The 18,506-nt window shown below is 33.2% G+C and overlaps 3 protein-coding genes across 8 annotated transcripts; 1 reads left to right on the top strand and 2 right to left on the bottom strand.

The window, feature by feature from the left end:
- Nucleotides 1-365: 365 nt before the first annotated feature.
- Nucleotides 366-3,276, bottom strand: LOC7470945 (F-box protein At3g07870). 6 transcript variants are annotated; one of them, XR_008060470.1, is made up of 4 exons: nucleotides 1,953-3,276; nucleotides 1,645-1,744; nucleotides 1,432-1,483; nucleotides 366-723 (listed from the first exon to the last, which is right to left on the bottom strand). XR_008060470.1 is itself a non-coding variant. In XM_002316956.4 (3 exons), the coding sequence occupies exons 1-2, from the start codon at nucleotides 3,182-3,184 to the stop codon at nucleotides 1,675-1,677; spliced, it is 1,302 nt and encodes a 433-aa protein (XP_002316992.2). In that variant the 5' UTR covers nucleotides 3,185-3,276; the 3' UTR covers nucleotides 1,173-1,483; nucleotides 1,645-1,674. The 6 variants fall into 6 exon arrangements, 2 of the variants coding, with proteins under 2 accessions (XP_002316992.2, XP_052312897.1); XR_008060468.1 differs by having other exon boundaries at nucleotides 1,321-1,744; XR_008060469.1 differs by having other exon boundaries at nucleotides 1,432-1,744.
- A 2,371-nt stretch (nucleotides 3,277-5,647) lies between these two features.
- On the bottom strand, nucleotides 5,648-7,759 carry LOC7454428 (uncharacterized). The gene is made up of 2 exons (XM_002316955.4): nucleotides 7,456-7,759; nucleotides 5,648-6,157 (listed from the first exon to the last, which is right to left on the bottom strand). Exons 1-2 carry the CDS (start codon nucleotides 7,610-7,612, stop codon nucleotides 5,874-5,876), a joined length of 441 nt encoding a protein of 146 aa, XP_002316991.1. The 5' UTR covers nucleotides 7,613-7,759; the 3' UTR covers nucleotides 5,648-5,873.
- Nucleotides 7,760-14,189: 6,430 nt separating this feature from the next.
- LOC7454427 (probable serine/threonine-protein kinase PBL23) lies at nucleotides 14,190-17,575 on the top strand. Its single transcript, XM_002317551.3, has 5 exons — nucleotides 14,190-14,474; nucleotides 15,627-15,808; nucleotides 15,904-16,093; nucleotides 16,496-16,887; nucleotides 17,093-17,575. The coding sequence occupies exons 1-5, from the start codon at nucleotides 14,351-14,353 to the stop codon at nucleotides 17,342-17,344; spliced, it is 1,140 nt and encodes a 379-aa protein (XP_002317587.2). The 5' UTR covers nucleotides 14,190-14,350; the 3' UTR covers nucleotides 17,345-17,575.
- Nucleotides 17,576-18,506: the final 931 nt, after the last annotated feature.

Raw genomic sequence — 18,506 nt, 5'->3', positions numbered from 1 at the left:
GTTTTAATTTTGGCATGATCACCACAATATTATGAAAAATGGAGGTGTTATTTATTATAATTAACAGGTTACAAATTGATAAAAAAAAATTATAATTTTGCAAAACAAAATCTCTAATTCTTCCAACAGGAATTTGAGTCACTTTTAAAAAACTTCAACTCAAATTCGAGTCTCATGCACCTGTTTGTCTATACACTGGTTTGATTAGGATTGTAATTGCAATGAAAATTCAAAGTAATTTTAATTTAGAAATACATTAAAATAATTTTTTTTAATTTTTAAAAATTATTTTTAATATCAATACAAAAATTAAAAACTTCCCAATCACACCTGACAAGGGTCGTGTTTCAAACCGCGGTTCAAAATCAGAAAACATCATTCCTGCAAGATTCATCCAAAATTAGAGTTTTAGTTTGTTTTTTTCACAGACATGAAGTGTTAAGTCAATAGACCCAAAAGCTGTCGCAGTAGTTTTCTTGCTGGGATATAGAAAATGACTCTAGTTCTCGTGTTGTCAGTTGTAAGAAATAGACAGGAAAACTACTCATTTTGTGGTCTCATAACCAAGGTGCATCAATTAAGTTTATGAAGGGAAATCTTTTGAACAAATCATTCCTCCCGTGAAATTCTTACTCCAGTTAAGCAAGGATCGCAGCCACGCCGGGGACCAGCTAATAGTTTAGCTCTTGTGGGCCGTAGGTTTCTTGATTTACTTTGACTTTGCTGAATAAAGAGAGAACTCCACTTGTTATATTAAATAAGAATGTCAGTTTGTTTGAATTTGGTATGCACAAAAATCTTCAATTCGTTAGGAATTCCTAATTTTGTCAACATTAATCAATCCAACTTAACTGGCATATTGCTATGCTTGAAATAGAAAAGGAAATCAGACGCCATTAAAAAGATTTATAATTCTCAACACACACACACGCTCTGTCAAAGGATGTCATTGTGTCTTGTTTACTTGTCTAGTTTTGATTGACATGGCAAACTATGTCTACCTAAGAATTTTTCAAGACTATTACACCTTTTAAATTCTATAGTTATAGTTCAATAGACCATAAAAGTTGTTAATCAATTGGCATCTCTTTTGTCCTTGAAAAGGATACGAGAAACCAACAGATATTTAGCTGGATAATATATCTAGTTCCTGCCATGGTAAACACATGATATCGTTGTCAAAGTCGGACAAACTAATTCAGATGCATAAAATACAGAATTCGGGATAGACCCGAGGAGCATGGCTCAATCGACAGTCATATCAAAAGCAATGCATCTTATAGTTCTTGATCTCTAGCTGGCTATAAACCAAAAACTAACCTTAATTTAATTAAGACATCTTATAGTTCTTGATCACTAGCAATGCATCTTACAGTTCCTACTCATACTTTATCCCGCTTCAAGAAACCAAAATTAGCACGCCCCCATTACCTGTTTTCCGGAGAAGCTGTGCGTGCAAAATATCAATCAGCCCGGCTAGGTCCTGCTCAGAAATGTTTCATGGTCTTTAGTTGGCAATTCAAGAAAGCAAATGATGGCAGTAAATAAAGACATTCCATCAAGGATAGAAACTCGGATAGAACTTTGAGGAGATGATTTGAGAAAGGTGCACGACTGCTACAACATGTAGACATACTAGCCCACCTATGTTATGCCAAAAACTACATTACTCAACTAAGGGCAACTATCCACACGAACATTTTGATTGTCAGAAATGGCTGCTGCTGCGCTGTTTAAAGATTTCCTGCAATGCACATTGTCATAGTTAATCAGAATAGTTTGATGAGCTTTAAATCTCATTTCGATTATGGCAATGAGTAATGCAAGATATGCAGAAAGTCATATAAGAACCATCAAAACTTGTTTGCAGTGCTTCATCATATCATTTACAATGGAGGCTATAAGAGACAAGAAGATGGGACCAGTACCATGTCTAGATCACTTATTATTACCTTAACACCGTAAGTTCTTCTCCTTTCGCAATATCTTGGAGTGACACAAAACTCGGGTTGTGGGCGGTCACAAGAAAGCAGTCTTTTCCCTTATAGAATTTTGCCTCATGAATTCTCTCCAATTTTGGGACATAAACGCCGATACTTTCATCATCTTCACATATCAAGATTTCCCCAGAGCTCAAGAAATATAAGGGTTGGTAAGAGACATAATGTTGTACTTCTAAGTTTGAAAGCACAAACTTTTTGGTCCAAGACTCCTTGATGCCATACTCTTCCATGACCCATATCTCAAATTTCTCATTTTCAATACACACACCATTAGTCATGAATAGGCAACCTTTTATAACTCCGACAGATGAAGGATAGCACCTCCCCATGCCATCATGTATTTGAGAAGCAGGAGGTAAGGCCACCAGCTTAAACTGCTCCGACACAAAATCAAAGGCAGAAACAAACCCGATACTGTTAGATCTATATTCAATCCAATGAATTGAATCATGCAAAAAAGCATTGGCGTCCAGAGATTGAAGTCTGAAAGAAGCATTTCCAATGCTTCTCCATTGTCCAGTACCCACCGTGTATATTTCTGCCAGACATGGAGCAGCAGTTAAGTCTTTCTCAGGATAAAATGTCTGTAGCACTTTGTATTGATTACTCACCGAACTGAATCCAAAAGCAAGGTGATGTTCAAATTTTTTGTCAGTATTAACTACTGGGATATCTATGTACTCCCCTAACACTGGATTACAAACATGAACCATCATATCAGATTTGTCTCCAGAATCTTCATACAAGCAAAGCAACCCATTGCAAGAATTTAAAATTCTAACATCAGTATCAGGAAAGTTTTTGGTGGGAAACAACCTGATGATTTCAATATAAAAAGGTTTACTGATGTCTTCTTCAACTATCTCAACAAGTAACATCTCTGTACTTTCTTTACGTTCAAAGGGTGTCTTCTGAATCAAGAGAGTAGTGGGTGATCTTTCCAGATGGAGCCTGACAAAAGAAGGGTCTGACATTAAATGAAGCCAAGTTTTGCAGACAGACTTACAGTTGAGTAGGGGCCTGATGGGCAATCTTGATAGGATGTCTATTATCAAAGCATTGGGCAGCTCAGCCACTAAACATTTGGATTGTTCTGTGCTGCTACTACTACTACTTCCTGGTGGTTTTGCTGTTCTCCTTCTTTTCGAACCCACGGAGGCTGTTTTCTTTAGCTTTCTCATTGATGGAGGTGGAGTGATTGAGGGTTTGTTTTGCTGCTACTGCTAGGGTTTGGCTGGCAAGAACAGAGAACACACACACAGAGATATATAGCGAGCGCGCGCGCACACATAGTGGTAGGGGGGGAGTGCTGTGGGCTTTGTAGATCCAATATTCTTTATTATGTGGGCTGGGCTTCACGTATTAGTGATTTGCTGTCAACAATTGGTCCCATATCTTTTGCAATAGTGATTTTCCATTTTTTAGGCCTAATAACAAGCCCAAATCCATTTGGTTACCAAAAATTAAGTGATATGTAAGAATTACTCTCTTTACTAAAAGAAATTAGAAATATCATGGTGCATCACTGTTACATGAAGCACCTCTTTTTTTTTAAGTCTTCTTTTTATTTTACTTTTTAAAATTTTTCTTTCAATTTTAATCTTCAAAATCTTATTGATTTTGACATGGTTGTCACAATTTATTTTGGATTTCGTTTCATAAAATTATCGTAGCTCAAACATATTTCCTAATATTTAGTCAATATTTATTTATACAAATATCTATTTTTATTATCATATCATTAAATAAAAAATAGTTTAGAAAAATAAATATTTTAAACTCATTAGAGTTCACAATTTAGGTCACGAGTTTTGTGAGTTAAGACACAAAGTCCAGATCGATTCAATACATTACCGTCTCAATATTAAAAAAAAAATTGTTTTGAATTTTTTTTTTTTGAAATCAAATTATGCTTTTACTAGTAACATGATTTGAACATGTCAAGTCAATTAGATCATGTAGAGGCAACTTCTATATAAGTTAATTTTAAATTTAAATTAGATAAGAAGTTAGGTTAAAAGGTTTTAAAGTTGACATGTTAGGTCTGATTTGATAACTGCAATTCACAATAAACCTCAACAAAATTACATATCATATCGCATTGTATTAAAACTTCTAAGATCTTGAATTAGAAGGATAAGGAAGTGAAGAAAAAGGTCTTAAACTAGAAGGTGTAGGAGGGGTAGGAAAATGTAACTCGTCTTAGTTTCTTGTTGAAGTTCTACTCTCATTTATGCTCCTAGATCTTCTCTCACATTCTGCATCTTAATAGACAATTGTTTTTAACCCTTTTCTAGATCAGATCATCAAAGTTCTGCGATGCATTGCTTTAGCCAGAATATGGCGTGTCTAAGAAAGGAGTTACAGGAAATCCCATGGGTATGAACATGCCCTGGTTTACGAGCATGTTTGAAGGTGAGTTCGAATTAATATCTCTATACATCAACAGCTATGATAATGAAAAGTTGTAAAAACGTCGTCCAACAGCAGTACGTATCAAAATAATTATGGGGTGTTCTTAATGCCCCTCGTGCTTTTTTAACTGACAGGAGAAAATTTTCCTCAAAATCACAGAGCAAACAGTTCATGTGATGAACCTTGAACAGTCCAAGAACAAAAGGAAGCAATTTAATCTTGTCACATCAACGAACACAGATGATCCTCTTACAGTCTAAGAATAAAATGAGGCAACTTAGTATAGTTACATCAAAAAACACATAAAACCAGTAACAATCCATGTGAAACCTCGTACTGAATCCAAAAGCCGAATATTCTCCACTATCTTCTCCGTTCCTTAACCATTGGAATGGTCATGTACTCGCCTAATATTGGATTGCCAACATGAACCATTTGATTGGATTTACATTCGCCTACAGACTTTCCTTCCATACAAGCAAAGCAACCCCCCCTGCAAGAATTTACAGCTAGGACATTAATTAGTGTCAGGTAAGTTAGTGTTTAATCGATGTGCAAACTCTTACTGGTGACTTCTTCAACTATCCGAGTCAGTAACAATAGTTGTTTTCTACTGAAAAATCATCTTGAATCAAGGAAGTAGTGGATGATCTTGCCATACGGATTTTGGCAAAATAAGGGTCTTGCATACTAACTTACAGTTGACAAGGGGCTGACTAGACGGCAATCTTTATAAGATGTCCATTATCAAACCATGGGGCAGCTCAGCCACTAAACATTTTGATTCCGCTGTGTTACTACTTTCTGGGTTTCTGCTCATGAAGACTGTTTTCCTTTGGCTTCTCATTGATGGACGGGGAAGGGGAAATGGAGGGAATGAAGGGTTTTTTTGTTAGGGTTCAAATCCTTTTCTTTTACAAGTCAACTAGTTCATGTCAAACTAGGTCAACTAGATTTAACTCCAGTTCAACTTCAATCTGGATCAAACCAGATTTTCTAGCAACCTGACCAGTCAGGTCAGATCGGATTTAACAGGAGTGATTTAACAAGTGTGATCATGACTAGTGCTGGAACACCTTGATCTAACCATCGGGGTGGTCATGTTCTATGAGATGTCGGAGGTTGATTGGACGACAGTTGAGAGCTACACAGTCATGAAATCGTTTGCAGCGTTTAGCAAAACCCATTCCAGCATTAGATGCTATTCATGATAATGAAGAAACTCAAGCAAGCCAGAATAGGGGATGCATATTACAGTGCAACAGTGATCAAAACCTAGTACAAACATAATTAGAGTTTGGCTTTATAAACCTTCTGAATGCAGCAGTAGCACTGGCCTATAATACAAGTCCTTGCATAGATGCACCATGGAATTTAGAACAAACTAATCTGTTTTTCTATTTTTCTTCTAGATATAACAAGCTGAAACTTGTGAATATACAAGATAACTAACATCTAGATGCAGTATGTTGGCACATTGGCAGGGCTATAGACAAAAGGTTTGACTCTGTGAGAAAATCCAGATGGACGATTATAACTGAACTTCACCCCTGTGCTAGTTTCTCCTAGTTGGGTGCAGTGCTCATGGAAACTGCTGATAGGTCGCGCAAGGCATGCATCCCAACGGTCACTCTCTGACATGGTCTCTGCCACAGTGTAAATCCCCTTATCATTTGTGAAGGCCTGGTAGTTTAGAACTTCCCCGGACTTCGTTATGCAAAGGACAGCTACTTCAGCGCCTGCATCAAGGCAAGCCAAATCACCCCATTTTACATCTTATTCAATTTAATTAAATACAATCAACAATATTAACCATCATTGCTTCATAAATTTTAAGTTTTGTCAAAGATGGCAGTCAAAAAAGTCATCTGCTGTAGCCCTTGGCAACATCAAATGAAGTGAAGTCACCCTGGGATTCCAGGAACCTTAAATTGCTTTTTGAGTGTTTGAAGGTACCCAAGGTACAGCCCACCTTAAGAATGAAGTTTCCAGGAAATTCAAAGGGTATGAATATGCCCTGGTTTAAAAGCATGTTTCAAGGTACACATAACAGGCAAGAGAATTTAAATTAATATCCCTACACAACAACAGTGATGATAATAAAAGTTGACAGTGAAAGAATGCCATCCACCTGCAGTGCATACCAAAAAGATATTGGGGTGTTTCTTAATGCCCCTACATGGCAGAAGCAAATTTTCCTCAAAATCGAAGAGAAAACAGTTCATGGATTAGCATTTTACAGTCCAAGAATAAAATGAAGCAACTTAGTATCGTTACATCAACAAACACAGACAAACCAGCAACTGCAGAGGGGTGAAAGGGAACAATGTTTAGAAAACTCCATAATTTAGGTGTCAATATTAAGAAATGCACAGGTTACCCACAAACCCCTAATAGCTATTTGACAACAGATTAATCAATTGCAGATATCATTATCACATAGAAACTACAAAGAGCATAACCTCCCAAAACACGGTCTTAGAGTGTAGATAACACTACCTTACGTTGCAAAAACATCTGGCCAAACCATAACCACGCTAATGATGTAGCTAATGCACAAAGAGAGAGCAAAGTGACTCGAGATCACAGCAATACAACAATATATTTCTAACCAAAATGAAAAAAAATGAAAACATATTTTCATCATTCCCCAGTAACAATCTGAATCAACTTTGTCCAATAACACTCACAAACAGAACCAATCGCATCCAATTACACTAATAAACAAGCTATATGGACCTGAAACAGAAAAGAAAGAACAAAATGGATACATCTCCACCAACCCCAACTGCTTTGAAATTGAGATTTAGTTAACTGGTGGACGTGCACTCGCAATAAATAAATAAATAACCATCAAATGATAAAAAAAGGAACAATTTTTAGCACAAAACCATCACTATAATCACCAATCCATTAAGTCATCGCTCATCCCCTAAAAAACCCATGAAAGAATTAAACTTTCACACATCAAGAAACAAAAAACAAAAGCCCATTTCAAAAATTAAACTAAAACCAAGTCAGAGAGTGAGGGAGGGACCTTCTAAAACATGATCTTCAGGTCCGATGGAAGAATCACCACAAACATCACAAACAACTCTTCCGTGTATTTCACCTGTCCAAGCTTTGACACCAGAGACAAAGATTGCTGACAGTAGAAAAAGACCCGCTACCAGCTTTCTCAGTTGTGAATCCATGGCTTGTTTTCTGAAATTCCCAAATGTCCAAAGACCAGCAATTTTTACATAGATAGTTATTTTTACTACAAGTGGGGCATTGAATGGCTTTCTTGGTTTGCTTAGTCAAAGCTCCTCCCTCTACTTTTGTCTGTCGGTCACTGGATTTAAATATTTTCATCATATATTCTTTTCTTTATTTCAATTGTTTTGTAATTTAAATAAAATATTAGCAGTAAAACATAAGAATTGGAATTAATTATGAGATTAATTTATACACCACAAAGAGTTGGTCTGTGAAATCTCCATGCTTTGCACAACTTGATAGATATTTCATGGATGTTAGAATTGTATGTTAAAATGTAACGTTTTACACTTCAGGGACTAAAATGCGAATCTTCCCCTTTATATATTATCATTGTGAACGCATTAGCAACTCTTAATAAATTTTAAAAGTACATCATCTTCTTATAGATTTGCTGAGTATTACAACAATAACCTTTTCAATGGGTAAAAACATATAAACAATATATTATAATTATGAAAAAGGTGAAAAAACTTTGGAAAATGAATTTAAAATAATATGAAAAACTCAATTTTATGAATGAGATGTTGTAGGGTTGTTATTGACCCATTCTTCGCAATATTGTATAACCTTGACTAAATAATATTTTTATAGTGATTCCCTCTACTTCTGTACTTAAAACTTGGGAATCATTCTGAAGCTTTCTTCTTTTTTTTTTTTTTTTTCAATTTAGTTTTTTTTTTTTTTAATTTCATCCTTGAATTTTTTTTTTTAACTATCATTTGAATTGTCTTTGGACTAACAAAATTAATCAGATCATGTCAGAACAACTCTTACATAATTTAATTTTAAATATGAGTCAAACAAGGAATCGGTTTGAGAGGTTTTTTCATATCAATTTCATCTTTTTACTTAATCTTGTCCTTTAATTTTTTTTTATTGGTTAACCAAGATGCCTTTAGATTTGTCAAGTCGAGTGTGTCATATTAAGATAACTCTCACATGATTTAATTATAAATTTGAGCTAGACAGGATGTTAGATCATGAGGTTTTCTTTACATCAATTTCATATTTTTTCAATTTCATCATCAAATTTTTTTCCGATCAGCTGAGATGTCTTTGGATTGGTCAAGATGATTACGTCACATCGAGTTTAAAAAATCATAAAAGCAATTTTTTATAGGAAGCCATTTTTTCTCATATTATAACATTAATCTCCAAAAAATAAAGGCCTAAAAGTTTTTGTTTGGTCCAATTTTGTTATTTTTTCTACATTTTTTAGATTTTATGATTTAATTTAGATTTATGTTTTATTCCTTTAAGCATTTAGATTTCTAGTTGTTTCTTAGTAGAGTTAGGTTTTCTAGCCTATTTAAATGTCTTGCAAACCTATTGAGAAGGCGATCATCATACATTTTATTTTCATAGCATAAAACTGTGAATTTAGAGTTCACATCTGCAACCTTTTCCGCTAATTAAACCTTATGTATTTTTTGTATTTCTTTTTGTGTTGTTGTTCTATTTAACTTCTATTTGCATCATTCGCTATATAACTATCTCAAGATTTATTGAATATTAAACTTCATGATTTATTGTGATTTGCTTTTTATATAATTATCTCAATCTCATAATCCATGTCGTGAGTTTGACAAGTTAACTTAATTGACTCGAGTTTTTTCTTTATTTTGATTGGTATTATTTTTAATTTTATACTTCAATATCGGGTTGATAAGAATTGGAGTTTATGATTTGTTTCAATTTGCCTTTTATGAGGTTATCTTGATCTCATGACCTAGGTCACATGTTTTTCAAGTTAACCCAGGTAGACTCAAGTTATTTTATTTTTTTTAGATTGAGTTTTTTCCATTTTCATTCTTCAATAATGGGTTGATTGAAAATTGGATTTCATAATTTATTTCGATTTATTTTTTATGGAGTTATCTCAATCTCATACCCTGAATTGCGAGTTTGAAAGGTTAATTCGGATTGACTCGGGTTGTTTTACTAGTTTATTTTTTATGAGATTATCTTGATTTTAAGACCTGGGTCGTAGATTTGGTAAGTTAACTAGGGTTGACTCTGGTCATTTTATTTGTGTCTTTCTTATAATTGATTTTTTCAATTTAATCCTTCAACATTGGATTGATTGAGAATTAAATTTTATAATTTATTTTGATTTACTTTCTATGAGGTTGTCTTGTTCTTAAGACTTGGGTCGTAGGTTTGGAAGGTTAACTCGAGTTGTTTTTTTTTTTAATGTTTTTTTCAATTTCATCATTTAATATTGAATTGATTATGAATTGGACATCAAAATTTGTTTTGATTTGCTTTATAATGTATTATCATGGTCTCATAATCTGAGCCATGAATTTGGCAGATTAACTCGTTTTCACCCGAGTTAATCCAATATATTGTCGTTGTAATATTTTAAAAAAATATCATTTTGAAATTTTTGAGTAAACTATGTTTTTACCAATCGTCTAGGTTATTTTTGAACTTGTCAAGTCGATCGAGTTATATCAAGTCAACTCCTACAGAGTTTAATTTTTTTTCTACTAGAAAAATGCTAACAACAGCTGGATTTTTTTTCATTAAATTTTTTTTGATTTATCTCGTAACAAAACGCGGGCCAACGATGTAGCTTAATTATACTAAACCAACTAGTTTCCTACCCGCACGTGTGAGGAATTTTTTAATGAAAGTTGATATAAAATATAGTTGAATTATTATAATTAATCTTATAAACAAGTAAATATATTGACAGTATTTATTACATGATGTATCTCATAATCTTAAAATTATAAGTCTTGAACATACTTGAATTTCTTAATGGAACAATTTTTAGGTGAACTTCCTCTCTCTCTCTCTCTCTCCCTCTCTTAAAATAATAATAATATATTGAAAAATTATTATTATTTGAAGAATTCAAATAATTAAAACAATTGTTGGTATCTCTTTAGAGGTTCTTTGATAATTAGAAGTGAAAAAAATGAAAGTTGGTATGTTGAAAATGTTATAATTCAATTTTAATGAATGGTGCAGGTAGAGAGATAATACTTTAATTTAAATAATTGGATACTTTCAATTAATTGTCCCAAAGATACAAGAATGATAGAAATGATTTCTTTTAATAACCTAAATTAGTAATTCCTTAAATTAACAAAAAAAAAGTTGGTTTTATCAATAAAAACTGGATATAATTAAAAATAGATATAGGTTTTTTAAAAAAAAAACAATGAAAGCACTTCTCATCTCCCGTAGGGAGAGAAAAAATACATTATAAAACACACTAAATGAAGACTTTAATTATTTAAGTATATAGAAAAAATTCTCATATTAATTCCCCGATTTGTATTTTTTTTCTCAAAAAGAATATTTCAAATATAGAATTGCAAGTTTTTCTTGACAAATACGTACACTATCATCATCATAATATCTGTATATGGAATGGAAGATTTATGATAAATTTTGTAAATTCATCCAATTAATTATTATATGTTAATTGAAAACTGGTGGTTTACATGTTTTATATAAAATTTTATTTTTCTCCATGGAAAGATTGTGTGTGTGGGGGGAGTGATGATGTTTCAAAATCTGTCTAGGAATAGAGATTTTTGGTTGATAGATTATGGGCTTAATCAAGTGTTTTTTCTATTTGATTTATTTTTCATAGCTAAAAAATATGATGGTTTGATGTAGAAATCTTAATACCTACAAAATAGTAATTTTTTAATGGATTTTAAGGACCCTTAAATGTTTAAGTCAATATTCTTGTATAAAGAGTAATAAATACGTAAAAAAAATTAAATCCTAAGAATAAAGTTGCTTGTTTTTTGTTTTGGTATGAAATAAATGTTTTGTAAGAAAATAATGTTATGTATATATTTTAAGAATGGAAAAAATTATGAGTCATTTATCTCGATGATTCAAGAGATATTTATATCTCATGAACCTTGTTATTTTGCTTGAGTGGGAGGCTAGAAAATCATTTCACCCAATAATATTAATAAGAGATAAATATATCTTATACAAACATTAATAAGGGACTAATAAATTTGATAAAAATATTAATGAGAGACAAATATCTATTATATTTGTATTAATGAAATGAAAATGTGATAGGTTATAAGAGATTCTTGTATATCTAGGGTGTAGATAAAGTAGGATTCAAGCTAAAAGGTCTATATTAGTAAAAAATCTCAGGGACCAAAATGTTTTGTTTAGAAAACACAAGGACCAAAGTAATTTTCAAATAAGGACTAATTTGTAAATAAAATATAAATACAATGTCAAAATTTCATTTTTCAAGAATTATTAGGTCTAAATTGAAACTTTATAAAGACCTGCATTAACAAAAACCTAAAGGATATCAACACAACACTATAGCTTGTGATAGAAATCATTGTGGATTCATACAATGATTCCTCTTTTTTCTTTTTTTGTTCTTGAATTTTTTTTTGGTTACTCAATTTTTTTCTTTCTATTTGTTCCTTTAACGTTGTGTTGATTTGAGATTGGTTTTGATAATTTATTTTTTATGCTTATTTATGGGGATTGTGCGGTGTTAGAGGAATATTTTGTCACTCAGTCAGTCAGTTGATGCTTGGTTTGACAAAATAAAATTCAATTTCATTGATTTAAAAAAAATTAGAATCATATTTGAAGCACAAACAAATATTTAGTCTCTTTTGGCTACCTAGATATGAGGTTCTTGTAATATAAAGGGAAAAATCTAGCACTATATTGATGCTCAATTTGGCAAGTCTAATAAAATTATATTAATGTAAAATAATTAAGTGTTAAGGGACCAAAATTAAAACTAAAATAAATATAGTGAGCCTGGATGAGCAGGTTAACTTGGCTAGCGTGTGGATCTCATGTGCCAGCATGTGGAGGAAGCTTTATCTTAAAATGGCACATGTGGCTTTCTCTGGTTGTCAAACACAACCATCCACAATTGCGTTTGAAATGGTGCATCAAGTTTTGTTAAATAGGACGGAGTGTGTCGGTTGAGAAATGATGATTGGGTGTCAGTGAAATTTTTCCTTCCCCACACTTTTCTCTCTCTTCTCTCCTCGAGTCTTGTACGAGTCCAAATAGAATTAAAAAAACATCATGCTATTTTGTTTTCATGTCAAATTTGATCCTTATTTTTTTGTTGCTATTTTTTGCTCAGTATATTTTTTTAAACTTGATTTATTTTTTCAATTTCATCCTTCAATATTAGATTGGTTGGGAATTGAGTTTCATGATTTTTTTTTTCTACAGGGTGACTTCAACCTTATGACCTGGGTCACAGGCTTAAAAGGTTAGCTCAAGTTGACATTGGTTTTTTTAGATATTTTTTTACACTAATTTTATTTTTCAGTTTTATCCTTTGACTTTGGTTTTTTAAAAATTAGGACTCATCATTTTCTTCGCTTTTATTTTTTATGGGGTCATCCCGGTTTCATGACTTAGGTCGTGGATGTTCACTCGTGTCTTTTTTTAGGTTATATTTTAAGATTGAGTTTTTTTTTTGTCCTTCAACATTTGGTTGGTCTGAGAATTGAGCTTCAAAATTTTTCTTGTTTTACCTTCTATTAGGCTATCTCATTTGCATGATCCAGCTCACGAGGTTTGACGAACTTGCCCAAGTTTGTTGAGTTTTTTTGTCCTTTTTATTAATTGATATTTTTTCGATTTCATCCTTTCACATCTGGATTGTTAGGAATTTGGCATTATTTTTTTATTTGTTTTCTATGGGGTTGCCTAGCCTCACAACCTGGTTCATGGGTTTGGCACACTAACTTAGGTCACTTTTTATTTATTTATTTAATTTTATCATTCAACATTAGTTTGCCTAATAATTGAGCTTCATGGTTTTTTTTTTCTTTTTGACCAGCATTCTTTATGGATAGATCATCATAATTACTTTTTTATAAAAATTATATCGATTTACTATTATTGTTTTTTTATCATATAATTAAATAAAATCAACATATCGGATCTAATTAAGTCTGTGATCCAAGTAGTAAAAAATATTTACCTCTTAAAAATACATAAACGGAACCTGAATATTTTTTTATATTAAGAAAACAAAATTGATCTGGCACACAACATAGCATGTAACAACTTTTCAAAAAAAAAAGAAGAAGAAGTTACAATCAAAGATCCCATTTCATTCAATTACATTTTTTTATTGTATTAAACATTTGATCACATTATATTGCATTGCATTGCATTATGTTAAACATACAAAATCCGTATACAGTATAAGTGTATCCATTTAGGCCACCAATGCCTTAAAAAAGCAGTAAATTCGAGAGGATTTTAGTGAACAGGTAAAATCATGATGGTTTGCCATAGTAAAACTCCGAGAAAAAATAGCTCACAATCCCTTCTAGCACTCCTAACATTGGAGGAAATTTGACATTCAAACAGAGGTATAGTCAAAGAAAAGCATGTCAAACGCCCATTTTGCTAATAAGGTAGGTTATTATGCAAAAAATATGGCCAGTCTTTTCGTAAGAATTAGTAAAAATTTGACCAAGTTTCTTCCTTTTCCTATCTCGAAGGGCTTTGATATAAATGATAGACCAAAAAACACACATGATCTCCTGTCTCCTGAAAAGACCAGAAGTGTATTTTCTTGTGCATTTAGGCTTGGATTTTGAGATCGATATCAACAGCTCCCTGTGCCGACTATCTTTCTAAGAATTCCTTTCAGGTTTTTATGCTGGCTGGGAGGCCAGATGGGTTGGTTTAAATGCTGCATGTCAGAGGAAAGATTAGGGAGAAAGGCATTGAAAAAAAGCATCAAGGAATACCGTGATGCCGAGACTTTAGCCTCGTATGCTAACATTTCATTCAAGACAGGTAAGCTGTTTTGGTCTAATGATCGATTCTTAGAGTTCAAGAAACCATGAATGCTTCATCATAATTTAGAAGACTGGTAATTTGTCTATCCCACAGCCTAGATCTGATTGCTGTCAATCCATATGTATACAGGCGCAGTTCATCTCCTTTGGATGGTGTTCTTATGTGCTTTGTGTTGTGCTCCTGATCATATAGCCTGTCCCAGTAGTAAAAATCACATTTTTCTTTAACAGGAGACTAAAATGACAAATTGAAAATGGCATGCCAAGTTCCATGCATAGCGACACTGCATTCATACTGTGTTTTTCTTTGCCAAATTGCTGTGTTCCCATATTTTAAATTCATCAGCAATGTTTCCTTGATAAAATAGTCCCCTTTAGTTTCTTTGGAAAGTAATTTTCATTTATTGAAGACATTAGCAAAGATGTTATAATTAGGCATAGTTGTTTTTTAATATTTTTTTCACTAATTTAAATTCACACTATCAACTATCAGTATGGCGACTAACTAGAAAAAAAGTTCAGAAAACTAGATAATTGAATTAACCAGAATTGATATTTTAAATTGTTATTTTTAAAAGAAAATATTTTCTTAGAGTTGATCCAACCAAGTTTGGATTGAATTTGATCAAGTTAACCGAGTCACAAGTCATCTGGCCGAGTCAATTATGTTTTACCGGGTCAATTTCTTTTTTTGTTCAACTTTAAACATGTCCTGGATTAGGCTTCACGTCACAGGTTTTTCGAGTCAATTTACCAAGCCAGGCTGGGTTTACCAATTATGTCCTGATAATCTTTTGGCACTAGCAAGTCAGAACATTTTGCTTGACTTAAGGGTTTGGATCGAGTTTGGTTGGTCAACAAAATCACGGGCCGATCCAGTCAGGTCAAACAGGTTTCACCATTGCATTTTCTTTTTCAATTCAACTTGAAACCAGTGTAGGTCATGCTCTAGGTCATGAATTTTTCAAGACAACCCAGAGTCACCGAGTCGAGCTATGTTTAACAACTATGGTTCATATAATCTTTTGGCATTAGCAAATCAGGACATTTTGCTTAACTGTCCAACTTATGATAAGTTAGTTACAAGACATTTATATTTTGAACAGAACTTCAAAGAGTCTAATTTAAATTGAGCATAATTTCTCCACAGATAGCAGCAGAAAAAGGTTCATAACTGAAGAAATCAAGAAGATTGGAAAGGGCAATATATCTGCTGATATTTTCACATGCCGAGAGTTAGCTACTGCAACCACGAACTTCAACAATGAAAACCTGATAGGCGAAGGCGGTTTTGGGAGGGTATACAAAGGGCTGATTGCAAAAACGAACCAAGTACTACTCTTGCTGTATGATGTTAAATGTCTTCCATTGTTTTTAACTTCCAAGCCAAAAAAAGAAGCTCTGATGTTGTTTTTATTTCAATTTAGGTTGTCGCTGTTAAGCAACTAGACAGGAATGGATTTCAAGGAAACAGAGAATTTCTTGTAGAGGTTTTGATGTTAAGTCTTCTTCACCACCCTAACCTTGTCAACATGGTTGGATATTGTGCTGATGGTGACCAGAGGATTTTAGTATATGAGTTCATGGTTAACGGCTCCCTTGAGGATCACCTTCTTGGTATGTATGAAGCAACTTCACTCGGGCATGCTGCTCTTTTTTCATACAGGATAGATTTCATTGCATAAATGATCACAGGTTGGAACAGATTCGGTTCCTGTTGTGTAGCATTTCCATCGTTGTCGGAGATTAGGTTCCTGTTTCTTGCTAGTTTACACTACTCAGCTGGATTTTTCTTTCAGATTAACCCCAGATAAAAATCCATTGGATTGGAATACTAGAATTAAAATAGCAACTTCATTCGGACATGCTTCTCTTTTTCCATACAGGATAGATTTCATTGCATAAATGATCACAGGTTGGAACAGATTTGGTTCCTGTGGTGCAGCATTTCCATCATTGTCAGAGATTAGGTTCCTGTTTCTTGCTAGTTTACACTACTCAGCTGGATTTTTCTTTCAGATTTAACCCCAGATAAAAATCCATTGGATTGGAATACTAGGATTAAAATAGCAGAAGGGGCTGCAAGAGGCCTTGAATACTTGCATGAATCAGCAGATCCTCCAGTAATATACCGTGACTTCAAAGCATCAAACGTGTTATTAGACGAGAATTTCAACCCAAAGCTCTCAGATTTCGGGCTGGCAAAGCTTGGACCGACCGGGGACAAGACACATGTATCCACCAGGGTGATGGGAACTTATGGCTACTGTGCACCTGAATATGCATTGACAGGACAGTTGACAGCGAAATCCGATGTTTACAGCTTTGGAGTCGTGTTTTTGGAGATGATCACTGGAAGACGAGTCATCGACAGTTCAAGACCAGCCGGAGAAAAGAATTTAGTTTCCTGGGTATGTGCAGAAACTTTTGTTCTCCAATTCATTTTTCTTTATCTTGCATAAATACTTCCTCTGACGATATTTCATCGAAAATGGCATAGATTACTGGCATAACTTTCCATCATAGTTTTCCTGATCCTGAAACACTTAACGACAAACATTCGACTGCTAGAACCGAACAACTTAAGCCCTAGCTTGACTACATTTCTCTTTGCAGGCAACACCATTATTTAAAGATAAAAAAAAGCTTGCATTAATTGCAGACCCTTTGCTCAAAGGAAACTATCCCTTAAGAGGTCTGTATCAAGCACTTGCGGTTGCAAACATGTGTCTCCAAGAGGAAGCTCTTACAAGGCCCTTAATGGCTGATGTTGTAACAGCACTTAAATTTTTAGCAGTAAATGATGCTCCTGAAGAGACGGCAGTGGACGATGACCATATCAAGACACCTTCTCCTGATAGTGATTGAGATCAAAATGGTTTCATGGGTCTATCAAGCACTCCTTTTACCATTACTCAAATTTCATTTTCCATTTAATTACTTTTATTTCTTCCACCCCTTAGTTTTGGTTTCCTGCCAAATTTTGTTGCTTTTGTAGTTTTCTAAATTTTGTCAGGTGTTTTTCGTTTTCTCCGGTTATCAAACCCAGTTCAAGGTTTAACTCAGTACAAAGCCCGAGTTGTGGGCTGATTGTTTCAAGTTTTTTTTCTAAATAAAAACAATGTAGCTTTAGACCAAAAAAAAAACCTAAACAACAATTGTTGTTTTGGTTACTATAATAATTTTTAGATCCCGCCCGGTTCAAGATCCGGGTTCTAGATTTTGACCGGGTTGTCCAGGTCATTTTTTTTAAAATCAAAACGACATCGTTTTAGTAAAAAAAAAGTCAACAGGTTGCAAACGAGTTTTTAACCGGGTAGCTGGGTCATACCGGGTTTTTTCTTCTCCTGTTTTTTCTTCAACCCTGCCCGGTTCCAGCCTCGGGTCCCGGGTTGACCCTCCGGGCCTAGTTTCAAAACTATGGTTATAATATTTTTTAAAAAAAACTATATTTCATGAAGTTTATTTATCACTTGAAAATACTCGAAGATTAATAAAGTTATCTCAGGTTCTCCTTTTCAATTACATCAAGGAAAAAAAAAACATTTCTCATAACATATACTTTGTAAAATTAATCGATCTTCAAGATATAATCCACTTGCGATTAGGTCAACTTTCAAAATTATTTCATGCAAAACACAATCTACCTCCACTAATTATAATTCTCTCTTCAAATACTAATATTAGACTAATATCTCTCATTTTGTAGTCAATCTTATTAAACTTGCCTACTTTGACTTAGTTTGTAAACTCAGGACTTTATATTAAATTTAAAAAAAATAAATGAAAAATAATCTGGTTAAATTTAGATGATTGAATGAGTACACTTAAAATTTAATCAAAACATGGTTTAATTTTATTTTTTAAAAATGATATTATTATAATTTTTTTAAAAAATATCTTAAAATAAAGTTATTTTAATTTATCTTGAGTCAACTAATGTTTCTGTTTAACTCAACTCGTGACCTAAATCTTAAACCAAGTTGTATAGCATAGTAAAATATTGTTTTGAATAGTATAATTGGTTGCT

Source organism: Populus trichocarpa, chromosome 11 (genome assembly GCF_000002775.5).
Source record: "Populus trichocarpa isolate Nisqually-1 chromosome 11, P.trichocarpa_v4.1, whole genome shotgun sequence".
NCBI classification, from domain to species: domain Eukaryota; kingdom Viridiplantae; phylum Streptophyta; class Magnoliopsida; order Malpighiales; family Salicaceae; genus Populus; species Populus trichocarpa.
The sequence above is the reverse complement of the archived record's forward strand: the minus strand, read 5'-3'. Positions and strand labels throughout refer to the sequence as shown.